Source organism: Lepidochelys olivacea (genome assembly GCF_965140295.1).
Source record: "Lepidochelys olivacea isolate rLepOli2 genome assembly, chromosome: 1".
Lineage (NCBI taxonomy): Eukaryota > Metazoa > Chordata > Testudines > Cheloniidae > Lepidochelys > Lepidochelys olivacea.
Window position 1 is genome coordinate 40,962,990 of NC_140411.1, and position 14,326 is coordinate 40,977,315.

The 14,326-nt window shown below is 44.3% G+C and overlaps 1 protein-coding gene across 2 annotated transcripts in view; it reads left to right on the top strand.

The window, feature by feature from the left end:
- The window catches only part of PARP4 (poly(ADP-ribose) polymerase family member 4), a 116,199-nt gene extending 102,976 nt beyond the window's left edge, over nt 1-13,223 (top strand). For both annotated transcript variants that reach the window (XM_084616344.1, XM_084616345.1), the window contains exons 35-37: nt 8,672-8,774; nt 10,948-11,077; nt 12,736-13,223. In XM_084616344.1, coding sequence (XP_084472470.1) covers nt 8,672-8,774; nt 10,948-11,077; nt 12,736-12,910 — 408 coding nt within the window. In that variant the 3' untranslated portion in view covers nt 12,911-13,223. The remainder of the gene's footprint in view (nt 1-8,671; nt 8,775-10,947; nt 11,078-12,735) is intronic.
- Nucleotides 13,224-14,326: the final 1,103 nt, after the last annotated feature.

Sequence of the window (14,326 nt, forward strand, 5' to 3'; positions counted from 1 at the left end):
ACATCCCGGCACCTGGAATCGCTCTTAGCACCAGGTCGTATACCACCAATCTCCCAGTTAGTGCCGCGCTTACCCAGTGACGAGTCTGACAGTGCCCAGGAGGAGGTCATTTCCCTGGCCTCTCATCGTGGCCCACCATCACAATACAAGGGCTCTCCCCAGTTCCATCGAGCCAACTCACAATTGTGATACGGGCCCCCTGGAGTAACCCCACCGCCCATGCCTGCCCTCCTCCCCCCCACCCCGCCCCCATGGCCATATTGCAATTATTGGGCAACATACACACATGTTGCGGCTGTCCAGTGTTTCTCAGAGAGAGTCCACCAGATGGTCTGCTACAGCCTGGCTGTCCAGAGTCCCTGAGCCAGGGGAAGAGGAAGCTTTTTCAGAACAGGAAGAAAGACTCGAAGGGGAAGTTACCCCTCCAGAAAACTTCTCCTCATCTCCACCAGATGAGGCTGCAATGCCTCCCCCGCCATCACTAGGTGATGATTTTAAGAACTTTCTGGATCTTACCAAGAGGGTGGCAGATGAGCTGCAGATTCCCCTACATGAGATGGTAGATACCCATCACAAGTTGGTGATATTCTGCACACCTCTTCCTCATGCAGAGTTGCCTTCCCAATTAATGAGACAATTCTAGATCCTACCGAAGTCATCCGGCAGACACCAGCCTCCATCACACTAACCAGCAACACAGCCAAAAATTAATTAAAAAAAAATACTACATCCCTCCCAAAGAGGCAAACTTCCTGTTTCAACATCTGCAACCCAACTCCATCATAGTGGGTATGGTTAATGCACGAAGCAAGCAACATAATGCCAAGTCGACCCCATACGCTTGGGCTTAGCAGGATGGCATGTTTGTCAGCGACATTACCGTTTAGAGTCCTGAATTACCAAACTGTCATGGTCAAATAAAATTTTATTAATTATGGGAAACTCAATGCGTTTCTGGAGCATTTACTGGAGACAGAAAAGGAGCAGTTTCACACCATTCTTAGACAGGGTCAGTTAATAGCCAGACTGGTGCTAGAGACAGCACTGGATGTAGCTGATACAGCAGCCCGCCCAGTCTCCATGACAGTGGTACTGAGGCAGGCTTCTTGGCTACACCTTTCTGGATTTCCCAAAGAGCTGCAGAAGACTTCCTGTTTGAAGGGCCCAAACCCTTCGCAGAGAAGACAGATTCTTCTCTCCATATCCTGAAGGATTCCCAAACCACATTACACTCCCTAGGAAACTACACTGTGGGACAGAAGAGAAGATATACCTCTCAGCCACAGCACAGATCACAATCTCCTCAATACCCACCATCTCAGTGCTGTTATTAGCCCTGGTGTAAGAGAACCAGAGCTCAAAAGCAGAAGCAGTCCACCACCTCTGAAACTGCCTCTTCTAAGCGCTTTTGACGGGTTAGTCAAGGGCCTGAACAATTACACCTTGCACACTTGTCACCTTCAGAAGTCACCTGGCCCTATTTCACAGCAGTTGTGAGAATATCCCCTCTGACAGATGGATCCTGGAGATTATTTCGAAGAGTTACACCATTCAATTCATGTCCCTCCCCATTCCAACCCTCCTTTCCCGTCCCCCTTCTCATTAGAACCTACTTCATCTGGAAATATATCATTTGTTATGCCTAGGGACCATTGAACCAGTTCCAGTTCAACTCAGAAGCAAGGGGTTTTACTCTCATTTTCTGATCCACAAGGCGAAGGGAGGTTGGAGGCCCATTGTAGATCTAAGGGCATTAAACAAATATGGGAAGGTGCAGACATTCAGGGTGGTCACACTAGCAGCCATTATTCCAGCTCTAGAGCAAGGAGATTTATTTCCAGCCCTCGACCTACAAGATGTGTACTTCCATATCTCAATACAACCATCGTACAGGAGATTTTCTACGGTTTACCTTTGGTGCAAGACCATTATCAGTACAGACTGCTCCACGCAGGGTATTCTCCAAGGTTCTCTTCATTGTAGCAGTGCACTAACCCCGGTACAGCAACTGGAGTTTATCAGCATCAACCTTGATACAGTACAAGCGAGAGCATTCCTCCCACTACACAGACTCACCACCCTGGGACGAATGCTTCCCTAATAGACTGGGGAGCTCACCTACACAACCACAAGGTTTAGGGCAAATGGCCGTCCACAGACATCCATATCACTCTTTGGGAGCTAAGGGCTGTTAGGAATGCCTGTGCACACTTCCTGCCTTTCATCAAGAACATCCACATGAAAGGCATGATGGACTTAACATGACCTATATGTTTTACATAAATCGCCAAGGGTGTGCCAGATCTCTCTCCCTCTGCAAGGAAGCACTCAAACTTTGTAATTGATGCACCCATCACAATGTGCTCATCTCAGCTGTCTATCTACCAGGGATACAGAACATGACAGCCAACAGTCTCAGTCAGAATTTTTGTCATGACCATGAGTGGGTACTGAACTCAGAGGTGCTTCAAGATATATTCGCCCTTTGGGGAACTCTGACTATGGATCTGTTTGCTACTTCCCAGAACAAAAAAGGTGCTCATTACTGCTCCAGGGTTGGCCTGGGGAAACATTCACTGGGAGACACCCTCATCAGTTTCCTCTTCTATCCAAGGTCCTGTTAAACATTCAGCGAGACAAAGCAAGAGTTATCCTGATTGCCCCTCCTCGCCATGACAAATCTGGCTCCCTTACCTGACACAGATGGCAATATGCCCTCCTGTTACTCTTTGGCCCATTCCTCACCTTCTCTCTCAAAACAATGGGCTGATCCTTCACCCCAGGCTGTGGATTCTCCACCTCCAGGCTTGGCTCCTTCTTAGTTCCAAGGCTTAGAGGCAGAATGGTCTGACGAGCTGAAGGACATGTTGCTACACAGCCAAAAGTTGACCACCCGACATACTTACCTACAAAATGGAAACGATTCCAAGTTTGTTGTCATTCTAAACACATAGACCCAACCTCATCTTCCCTCCCTCTGATTTGACACTACATTTTAGACCTCAAGAGGTCAGCACTCTCTCACAGCTCCCTTAAGGTACATCTCGCAGTGAAAATGGCTTTCCATTGCCAGGTAGACAGATTCTTGGTGTTTGCTCACTCGCTGATGCGTAGATTCCTTAAGGGCATTGGGAATCTCTCCCTGCATCAGCCTGGGATCTTAATCTAGTTCTCAGGGCTTTGACTAGACCTCCCTTTGAGTCCATAGCAACTTGCTCTCTCTTACACCTGTCCATGAAAACAGCATTTCCAATTGCCATTACCTCAGCTAGGCACATAGGAGAAAAAGCGGTCCTGATGGCACACTCACCATTCACAGCCTTTTTTAAAGACAAAGTAATCCTAAGGCCATATCCCAAGTTTCTCCCTACTTTCTCTGCACTTTCCATATGAATCAACAGATTCATCTCCCTGTTTTTTCCCAAAACCGCATTGTGATAACAGGAAGACAATTCTGCATATGCTACATGTTAGAAGGGCATTAGCATTGTGCTTGGACAGAACTAAGGACTTTAGGAAATCCCCTAAATTCTTCCTTTCGTCCACAGAAAGATCCAAAAGTTCTGTGAGATTGGCTCAAAGACTATCCAAATAGGTCTCTGGTTGCATTAATCACTGTTATCAAGGGCGGAATCTGCTTCCATCCAGAGTCCATGCGCACTCCACAAGGTCAATTTCTACCTCGGTCACATCACTTAAAGATATCCCTATCTCAGTAATCTGTAGAGCAACGACTTGGGCCTCTGCCCATACTTTTACAGAACATTATGCAATCACTTAAGATTTGGCCCCCAGCGCCATCTTTGACTCCACACCACTCTCTGTAGTGACAGACTCCAGTGGTGGGTCCTGCTCGGGAGTCACCTATAGTGGAGCACCCATAGGGATACTACTCGAAGAAGAAGAGGAAGTTACTCACCTTGTGCAGTAACGATGGTTCTTCGAGATGTCTGTCCCTGTGGGTGCTCCACAACCAGCCCTCCTCCCCAATACTTTGGAGTGCTCTATAGGGCTCTGCAGTGGAAAGAGAAGTGAGGGGACTTCGCCCGCGCAGCGCTAGATAGCCTCGAGACAGACCAGGAGGGAGGGAGAGCACATATGTGGGCTCAACTGACACTGCTACCAAAAATCTCCGATTAGAGGTGCAGGAGCGCACATACACCTACAGTGGAGCACCCATAGGGACAGACATCTCGAAGAACCATCGTTACTGCACAAAGTAAGTAATTTCCTCATTGCAATTTGACTGGTCGATCCTGGAGACTCTCCCAGTTGATCACGATCTCTAGGCGCTAAAAGTCTGGTGGTGTAGCGGGGCTGCCGCTAAGGCAGGCTCTCTGCCTGCCCTGGCCCCATGCTGCTCCCAGAAGTGGACAGCACGCCCCTGCAGCCCCGGGGAAGGGGAAGGTGGGCACGGGTCTCTGTGCACTGCCCCTATTTGCAGGCACCGCCCCTGCAGCTCCCATTGACCAGGAATGTGGAACGCATTGGCCCCTTCCGGGAGCAGCATGGGGCCAGAGCAGGGAGGGAGCCTGCCTTAGCCCTGCTGCACCGCCGACCGGGAGCCACCCGAGGTAAGTGCCACCCGGTGGGAGCCCACACCCCAACTCTCCTCCTGGAGCCAGCACCCCATACCGCCTCCTGCAACCGAACCCCTCCTGCACCCCAAGCCTCTGCCCCAGCCCTGAGCCCTGTCTCAGAGCCAGCAGGCCATACCCCCTCCTGCACCCCAACACTCTGCCCAGTCAGGAGCCCCCTCCTGCACCCAAACTCTCTGCCAGAGCTTGTACCCCTCACTCCCTCCTGCACCCCAATCCCCTGCTCCAGGCTCACAGTTTCCACACTGCAAACCCCTTGGCTCCAGCCCAGAGCCCGCACCCCCTCCTGAACCCTAACCCCCTGCCCCAGCCCAGTGAAAGTGAGCGAGCAACGGAGAGAGGGGGAGATGGAGTGAGCCGGATGGGGCTTTGGGGAAGGGCAGAGCCTCAGGGAAGGTGCAGGATAGATCCTGGGTTGCCATTTAAATTCAAAAAGTGATCTTGTGCATAAAAAGGTTGGAGACCACTGCTCTAGACTAAAGAGTAGCTATGTCACCCTTGCCCTGCAATCTTGGGTGCCTTACGATGCCATGCTGAAGGAGTTCCCACCTGGCTTGCTCACAAATAGCCTTCCAGCATGCAAGCCATACCCTGAGTATTTGTGTGTAACTGCGGCCTGCCAACCAGATTTGGATTACACTCCAGTTCTCACCAGCCTCGGTTATACTGCAGCATGACCCCAACATACCCCCAGTCTTAGATTTCCCCCCAGAAATATATGTCCTTTACTGCCCAGTCCTCTCCTGGACAACAGAAGTTATATAAAGTCTGTTATTTCTTTAATAGAAATTATATGCATACAACTTGCCACCCCAAATGGAGTTTCCATATATTTCAATTTAAACACACCAGATGAGATAAAACAAAAAAAACCCCAAGTTTATTAACTGCAAGGAGTAAGATTTTAAGTGAGTACAAGTAATGAGGCATAAAAGTCAGACATGTTTATAAGAAAAATAAAGGTTAACCTCAACTGGTGCATATCTTAACTATGGGTACGTCTTCACTACCTGCTGGATCGGCGGGTAGTGATCGATCCCCGAATCGACACCTGTACTCCACCTCAGCAGGAGGAGTAAGTGGGGTCGACGGGGGAGCCGCCGCAGTCAGCTTGCCACTGTGAGGACAGCCAGGTAAGTCGAACTAAGATACTTTGACTTCAGCTACGTGAATAGCGTGGCTGAAGTTGCGTATCTTAGTTCAAACACCCCCCCCTCCCCCAGGCCCAGGCCTTAGTTACATTCAAAGCAAAGTTTTCTCACCACATGCTTTCAGAAGTCTTACTGACCAGACTTCTTAAGTCAGGACCTCTTTTCCCAGAGTCCAATGAACGTTTTCTTTGTCGCTTCAGGTGCCGTTAGTGCAATGGGCAGTGAGAGGAGGTGTCATTGGGTGTGTCCCTTTTTTTTTTTATAGTTTCAGTTCCCCGCTTAAAAAACATTTCCAGCTGGGTACCAAGAGACAAAAAGTCTATGGGGAAGGATGTTTCCTGCTGCTTTTTCCTCACCGGTTTCAGCTTTCTTTATTTCCCTTCGTGCTTGATAACTCTGTTTGCAGCTTAAACTCAAATTAAGCACACATTCCTTTGTTTGAGGTAGACCTGTTTGCCAACTTCTGCTTGGGTAGGGCTGTGATTTGGAACATGTGTTAATAACATCATACAGGGAAATTTTATAACTTAACATACAATGTTGCCACACATATTTTATCAGGATAGTATTTACTAGCAAATTATGAATTTTCAAATGATACCTTACAAGACATGCTTTGTACAAAAAAAAATTACAATTGTGTGGACACGGATACATTCTGTCACACTGTCTCTTCCTAATAACTGGGGTCCCCTCCACTGGACAGGTATCCTCAGTGCAAGAGGATACCATGACATCATCTGAAAGGAGGGTCCCAACTATGGGATTATTTCCCTCTACTCCAGTTTGATGTTTTCCTTCCCCAAGTCTTTCAACCTCCTCAGCAGCACAGAGGCTGTCATACTGGGAGAGGGACTGTTTTATTGTGTCCTGGAAAATCTCCTCTACGTACATCTCTGTCTCTCTTAGCTCATCTAGTTCATTCACTCTGGTCTCAAAGGCCTGTACTTGGTATCTGAGGGCTGTGAGCTGCTTGCACTGAATTCACACACATGCCACCTGCCCCCACGGCAGGTAATCATACCTGCTACGTTCAGTGCAATAAACTGGATAGCCCCCACTTTGATGCTGGACGTCTGGCTGCATTATTTTTACACTTGTAGGATTTTTTGGGTGCAGGGAGAGGGGAGCAGTGTTTATTGGCCTAAGTTTAGAGAATGTTTATTGGGTATATCTGGCTTCGTGTTCCCTCTTTAAACTCACTCTCATTTGCTTCTCCTGTTGCCTGTCTCCTCTGGTCATTGTAACAGCCTTCAGCTGTATTGTCTATAGCAGCTGTTCTTCACTTTGGGGTCAAATCCAGTGAGTTGCAACATTATATAATTCCAACAGGATTGCCAAACTTGAGCATTCATTAAAGAAAAAACGTTTCTAGTACAATGTAATTTACTATTGTAATTAAGTTTAATGGGACAGATTTTCCAACACCTTGCCTCCATTGTAATGTTACTTTGTGTTTACCTGATTATGCCTTTAAATCAGATATTTAGTCATCTAAATTACCTTAATTGTGTCCGCAAGTAACTGTGGGCACAAAATTGCACTTGCAGCTTTTGTTCTTGTAAAGCTGCAAGAACAAAAATGCAGTTCCAGTTCAGGCTAGGCTAAACATTTAGCCTATTGAATATTTAACATTAGAGAATCAATATTTTTTAAAATTATGCAAAATCAGATTTGATTTCAAGATCATTATCCTTATCACCTGGGACACATTTTGATTTGAATGTGAAAGTTCAAAGCTTTGTGTTCCACCTGTTTTGAGAGTAGCAAACGGTCTAGTATGTGTCTTTTTCCTACTTATCAGCATTTCCAATCTCGTGTCAAATAAAATGGAATGGGATTTAATAAACTTCACATTGTATTTTACAATACAAATAGCCCATTTACTAATTTCATGGAGGCTGTTGTTTTCTCAGTGGAGCGGATCCTTTTCTGCTGAATTCAGTTGGGGAGGTACTCTACTTTGAGCATTATTTTTAGGGTAATTTTCAAATTATTTATTTTAAAACTTCTCGCAAGTTAATATTTTATTGTTTGGTTTGTATCTAACTGAGTATCTGAAAACAAAGAACTTGCTGCTGGTGCCGCCGCTGCTGCCCCACTTCCCTCTGAACAGGGCCGGCTCCAGGTACCAGCGCTCCAAGCAGGTGATTGGGGTGGCAGTCAGAAAGGGGTGGTAGAGTTTCCGCCGCCGCGGCTACTGGGCAGCAGCTTCTCCGTTCCGCTGGCCACGGCGGCAATTCGGCAGCGGCTTCTCTCTCTCCTGCTGTCCGCGGCGGCAATTCAGTGGCGGCAGGTTTTTTCACTGCTTGGGGCCGCAAAAATGGTAGAGCTGGCCCTGCCTCTGAAACTCAATGTTCCCACCTCTTGTGCTTTCTGATCCCCTGTCTCAACCTCCCTATCCCACAGAGGTTCACTTCCCACTCAGCACACCCCACTCATTATTCTAACCCACACATATCATTGCAAATAACACACATTACTGTACGTGGGATAAATAATGGAAAGAAGCTAATGGTTTGCAGTCATCTTATTGGCTTGTTTTTAGTACTCCATTGATGTAGGACTGGTCAGATAATTTATTCCAGAGGTTCTCCAACTGTGGTACATATGTCACTGTTAGTATGCCGGCTGCGGCCAGGAGGTATGTGGATTGGTTAAGGCATAGCCTCACAATAAGAATCCATTTTAGCTACACTAGTTAATGTCGATACATCATGCTTTTGAATTTTAGATCTTAAAGTTTGAGGATCACTCACTAATTCACTAAAGTTCATTATATTTTTTGCATAAGTCATTTGAACATTTTATTGTAATTACTTTCCTAGCTGTACTTTGATATTTCTAATGTGATTTTTGCAATGTCTTGAATGTTTTAGGAAGACTTTTGTCTGTTTTTTTTTTCTTTGGTTTATTTCACAGGATGGTTTTTGGAATCTCAGCCCAGAACTTGGGGTTATCTTGGATCTTGATGTGGATTATTTAACCAATATTTTCCTTGCAAAAAAAGGCATTTGGTCCCTAGGTAAATCAGTTGTTTTCTCATTCATTAAAAGTAGCTGGATGGTAGTACAGTTAATGTTTTGGTTTTTTTTTAAATGTATGCGTGTGCAGTAGAGCTTATATTAATGTATATTTTCCATATTACTAACAATGGCTTAAGATGGGCTCACCCTGAATTTTAAATAGACACTATCAATTTGAAGTGTTCTGAAGTAATTAATTTTTAAAAATTCAAGATTCTGCTAGAGCGTCCTTTCAGTGGTGTGTTCTGGCTGCTGTGTGCCTGTCCTATGGAGGCAGCATGTTATGGGCATCCGTGGAGGTTCTTTTTGTCCCGGTTATTATACATGCTAGATTAGCAACTCTGAAATGTTTAATTGTATTAGCAAAAAAATCAGACTCAAATGTTCCCACTTTCATCCTCAGACGGGTGGGGCCCCTTCTACATAATGGGGAGGAAGGCAAAATGGGGCCCAGCTGAGGCCATCCCTCCCCCAGCACCCTGCTGGCCCCAAAACTATGCAGGGGAATCCCCCCTATATTCTGGGGGCAGTAGGACCCAGGTAGTGCTGCTCCTTCTCCCTCTTCCCCCCATGTGGGCTTGGAATTAAGCAGCAAAGAGGAGCCAGCCACTGTCTCCAGCCACTAGTGACAGAGACATACAAAGCAGGGATCTTGGAGAACTTTCTGTAGACTAGACTTTCTCTGCCCTGTGCTGAATGGCTGTTTGCTTCAAAACTCCCCTCCTCTCCTTCAGTTTCCTCACCTTAGCTTTACTCCAAACTTGTTGCCCCTTTTACCCTCTTCTCCCCTCACCCTCTTCCCTTCACTTTCCATTTAGCTGACCTGCTACCTCTCCCCTCCATAAAAATAGAACTATCATGACATTTGGATGCCTATAGCCAATCGTCTGCTCAGCAGATTGGTTGAGGGTAGAAGTGAACAGGGACCAGCTGGATGCTTTCCACACAAAATGTCAACATCATATACTGGGCATAAAGTGGAATGACTTCATCTGTAACGCAGATGTTTATGGTTGTTCAGGTCTACAGACTACTGGGGCCATTGCCCATAGGCGGTGCCTGATGATTTTCAGACATGTCACTAGGATGCCACAAGACGTTCCAGTGAACGCTGTTCTCTGGGTGGCTTGTAACATCCAAGATAAAATTGCACCAACCGAGGGGTGGAGGCGGCCAGAGGCAGATCCCCTATTACATGGGTTCATCAAGTCTGTCCCAATGTTGGATTCTCGGGCTGTCAAGCCTTTGCGGTTGGGCAGGAACGGACCAAATGGCAAACAATTGCTATGGCCAACTGTCTGGCTAAGTGTTGAAGAAGAATTTGCTTCCATCATATTGTTCACTCTGCTTGTGTGTATACCCTTCCCTCCACATCATGTGTTTGTGTTGTTTGTTTAGATTGTAAGCTCTTTGGGGCAGGGATTGTCTTTTTGTTCTGTCTGTAGAGTGTCTAGCACAATGGGATCCTGTCCATGATGGGGCTCCTGGGTGCTAACGTAGTGCAAATAATAAATAATAGTACATTCTGTGTCATCTTCCAGCTCACACATACATTCCAAACTACACTGATGTACTGCTTCTTCCCACCCTTTTCCATTATGTTGTTTACATCTTTCATGTACACATTTCCTTATTCCTTTTCAGCTATTGCTCTGTGCTGTTGGCAGGCAGAAAATTAACATGAACAAAGTTTGTCCTCTCTGAATCACTAGGGGACAGGCTTAAAGTGTGCATGGGGAGTGCAAACTGGGCAAAAATAAAAATTGGGTTGAGGTATGCACTTTAATCACTGTCTTACCAAAGCTGCTGCTCCAGTGCTTCATCAGAGATCAGAAATCCTACAAGTTTCCCCTTGCTGCTTGCACAAAGACCTAAGTGGAACATGATGGAAGCAACCCCAAACCACAAAAACCCAGCAAGCAGCACACTGCCAGCCCTTGGGTTCTGACTCCAACACAGGAGCGAACTATATGTCTCCGAAACGGCTTCTAAAAAACATGGATTACTGTGTATATTGGGTGATGAAACAAAATTAAACAGCATTAGGATAACCAGATTTTGTGAGCATGACTATTACTTTGCCAGCAAGTACTACAAAATATCAAATATTAACTTTCTATGTTAACAAGTAACAATTATACTAAGAATCACACCTTTCCCCCTCCTTTTTAGGTCCTAAAGGAAGAGAAGTATTGCAGTTGATTGCTACACTTTTGGTGCTGCAGTTCATACGGTATAAACAGCAACTGGAAGGGATAACCTTCAAATCTCTAATGAAACTGGATGATTCGCCCACTTCAAGGTGTGCTTTAGATTCATGCATACATTAAATATTTAATGTATGAATGTAAACTGCTGAACATTTTAACATGTATAAGATGAATAGTTATTGGGTATTGGTAACTAAAATACTACAGGATATGGATGTAGACAAAGAATGAAAAGTATAATTGACAGTGTCTATGCATTGCTTCTTACAACAAAATCTTTGTTTTGAAAATATGGTCTATAAAATTAAGAAATACATAAACAATGTCCTGCATCAGCAAAAAACCTTTATTTATAAAGTAAATGGGAACAGAATTAATTTTAGGGCTCGATGAGGCTCTTAGATATATGGCACAGATCATCTACCCCTAATATCAACATCCTCCACACCACAGTCCCCACCCTGTCCATTAACCCTCCAAGTGGCCTGGGAAATGCAGATGCTCCCCACACAAGAGCCCTCTGCAATGTAATACAGCTGCATGCTATATTACGTTTTGCATGGACGATCTCTGCATCGTGGAACTCCCCTTTACTGTGGGGTATAATGAACACCAGACAGCTGGGGAGCCTGTCAGCATCACTCCACCAAAGGGAAGGGGGAGAGCAGCAGAGATCTAGGAGAGCATGAAGGAACAGGAACACCATACAGATGACTCTGGCCTCCAGCAGATTCCCCATGGTATGTGAATTCTGGGAGTTGAACTGCTGCATGTAGTGTGGGGTATTATACCCCACCTTCCTTCTCCTTCCACCCACCCCCAAAAAATTATAGGAACTTGCAGCAAGGAAAACCTTGCAAAATCTTCCTCTGCAGTCTCTCTGCCTCTGGTGTTTCTGTGGGAGATGTTATCTGGCTCTAAATACCTAGGGCTTCTGTGACAAGTTACAGATAACACGATAGATGTGTCATGTTGCTTAATGCGTTACTGGAAGGCACACACCTACTACATGCTGAGTATGGTATAAAAACCTAAATAGACTAGAGAGATGCTTAAATTGGTTTTGTCCTGTAACCTCAATCAGGAATGCAGTACATAATAAAATGTAATGTTGGGTTAAAACAGTAGGGAGAGAAGGAAAATGGGAGGAACTCTGCATAGATATGAACACATTGAGAACCCAAAAGTTGAGAATCAAATCTGATATTACTGTCTTGATGAGATGTTTTTTATGGACTAATTTCACGCCACCGAGATCACTGGAGTAGCTAGTGCACATTAGCTACTCTGCATTCTTACACTTTGGAAGTGTATTAAGCTAAAGTGCATAAAGGCACTCAGTGCGAATTAAGAGTGTCCACACAGGGAGTTTGTGCAAAGTAGACAGTGCACTTTCAAATCACTCCTTAGCTTATTCGACACTAACTTCCCCATGTAGACAAGCCCAAAAATTTGTGAATTTGACCCTACATCTCTTCCTCCATGACAGCTGCTCAGGCTGGACTCTGTTTTTTCTTGAAATCTCTGCCTCAAATTATCATATATATATAAAGCAATCTTTTGTTAATGATTGGGTTGAAGTATTGTTGATATTTTCTTCACCAAGTGACTTTGTTGGCAAGGACAAGATTTTTTTCTTGTATCCTTTGGTGCATTTGATTGTACTTAGTTTGTAGACAGCTGCAGTAGCTGCTCGGTCAAGTCACTGTTCTCATATTTCAGTATAATCACACTTTATTTCTATATACAGTGCTATTCACTGGGCTTTTGCTTCAGTAAAGAAAGCAGTGGAATGGGTAAGAAGAGTTGACAGACAATTTCCAGCCATCTGCCATCGACTTGAACTTGGGAAGGATTGGGACTCTGCCACTAAGAAGTTGTTGGGTATCGAGTTAATCAGCACCAACTTTCCTCCAAGTATTTAATCACAGAAAACTTCTATAAAAGTTAACTACTTTACTTTACTCATTTTGCAATTATAAGACAAATTACAGGAGTTCACTGCATTAATAGAGGATAATTTGATTTTATATCTGTATAAGGATTGGGTAGTTTTAATATCCAGGAAATTAACCAAGGGCATGGAAATTTGGGGTCTTTTCTTATATTGTCATCAATAAGGACAGGGTAATTTTAAATTTAAATATAGTGTTTTACTAAGTAAACATATACTGCAATTCACTGTTTAAAACTCAATGTCTAGCTTCCATGTTAGATGATTTTTAATTGAAATAAACCATTTTGCAGTGCTAATGCTTTTATAATATGTTTAATATAAACTTGATTTCTTCTATAAATCTTATCCACTTCTATGGACCAGTAGCACTATATAAAAAAACTGTAATATAATAAAGGAATTACATCAGCAAGGAAATACTTCAGTACACTGATGTTGACAGTATAAGAACCTGAATAATAAAAAGCGAATAAACATTCTTTATTACATTTCAAGGTTTTCACTTAGGTAGTTAGATAATTCATTCGGTTGAGTTTCTCATTGAAATGCAACCAGAAGAAACTGCGTATCTGTGATAATCATTATGGGCATATTACTCTCTCATGTCAGCAATCTGTGAATTACTAGATCCCTAACTGCTTCTGGATGTCCAGGTAGCAACCTTATCTTTCCAACACAGACATTGCTACTTTTACCTGTGTCTTTGGCACCTTGTGGTTGGACTACTGCAATGTGTTTTAAAAGGAACTGCATTTTAAGACAGTGTGGAAAATGCTGCAAATGCAGAAAATGGTTATCTGCTTATTCAGAGAGACAATATAATGCTAAAAATCTCACTTTGGTTTGAAAACTTATTATCTACTGTACAGTTGTTACAATAAACACCTAATGACTAATCTCTGAAAGTCATTTAAAAAAGCATATTTTTCTGGCTTTTTCAGATTGTTTAACAGCATTTTGCGCATAGTCAAATTCCCTTGTTTGTGTGAGTCTTTTACACAAGGAGAGAGAGAGAGACACTCTTGAAAGACAGGAAATGTGATTGCAAAACCACAAAAATTGGCAGGGAAACTTGGGGCCAATTTAGGCCTCTTCTACACCACAGAGTTTTGTCAACATACAGCAACTGCTTTAATTAAACCGCTGTTGCATGTCTACACTATGCTCCTAGTGTTGGCAGAGTGCATTCACACAAGCAGCTCTTGCATCGATACATAGAGCAGTGCACTGTGGGTAGCTATCTCACTGTGCAACTGGCCGCAGGGTGCTTTGGGAAGGGTTTGCAGTGCCTCATGGGGCAAGTACAGCATCACATGATGCACATTTCTCAATCCCATTGTTCCATGGGCATCCTACTAGATTGCCAGCCACTTTTCAACTGAAG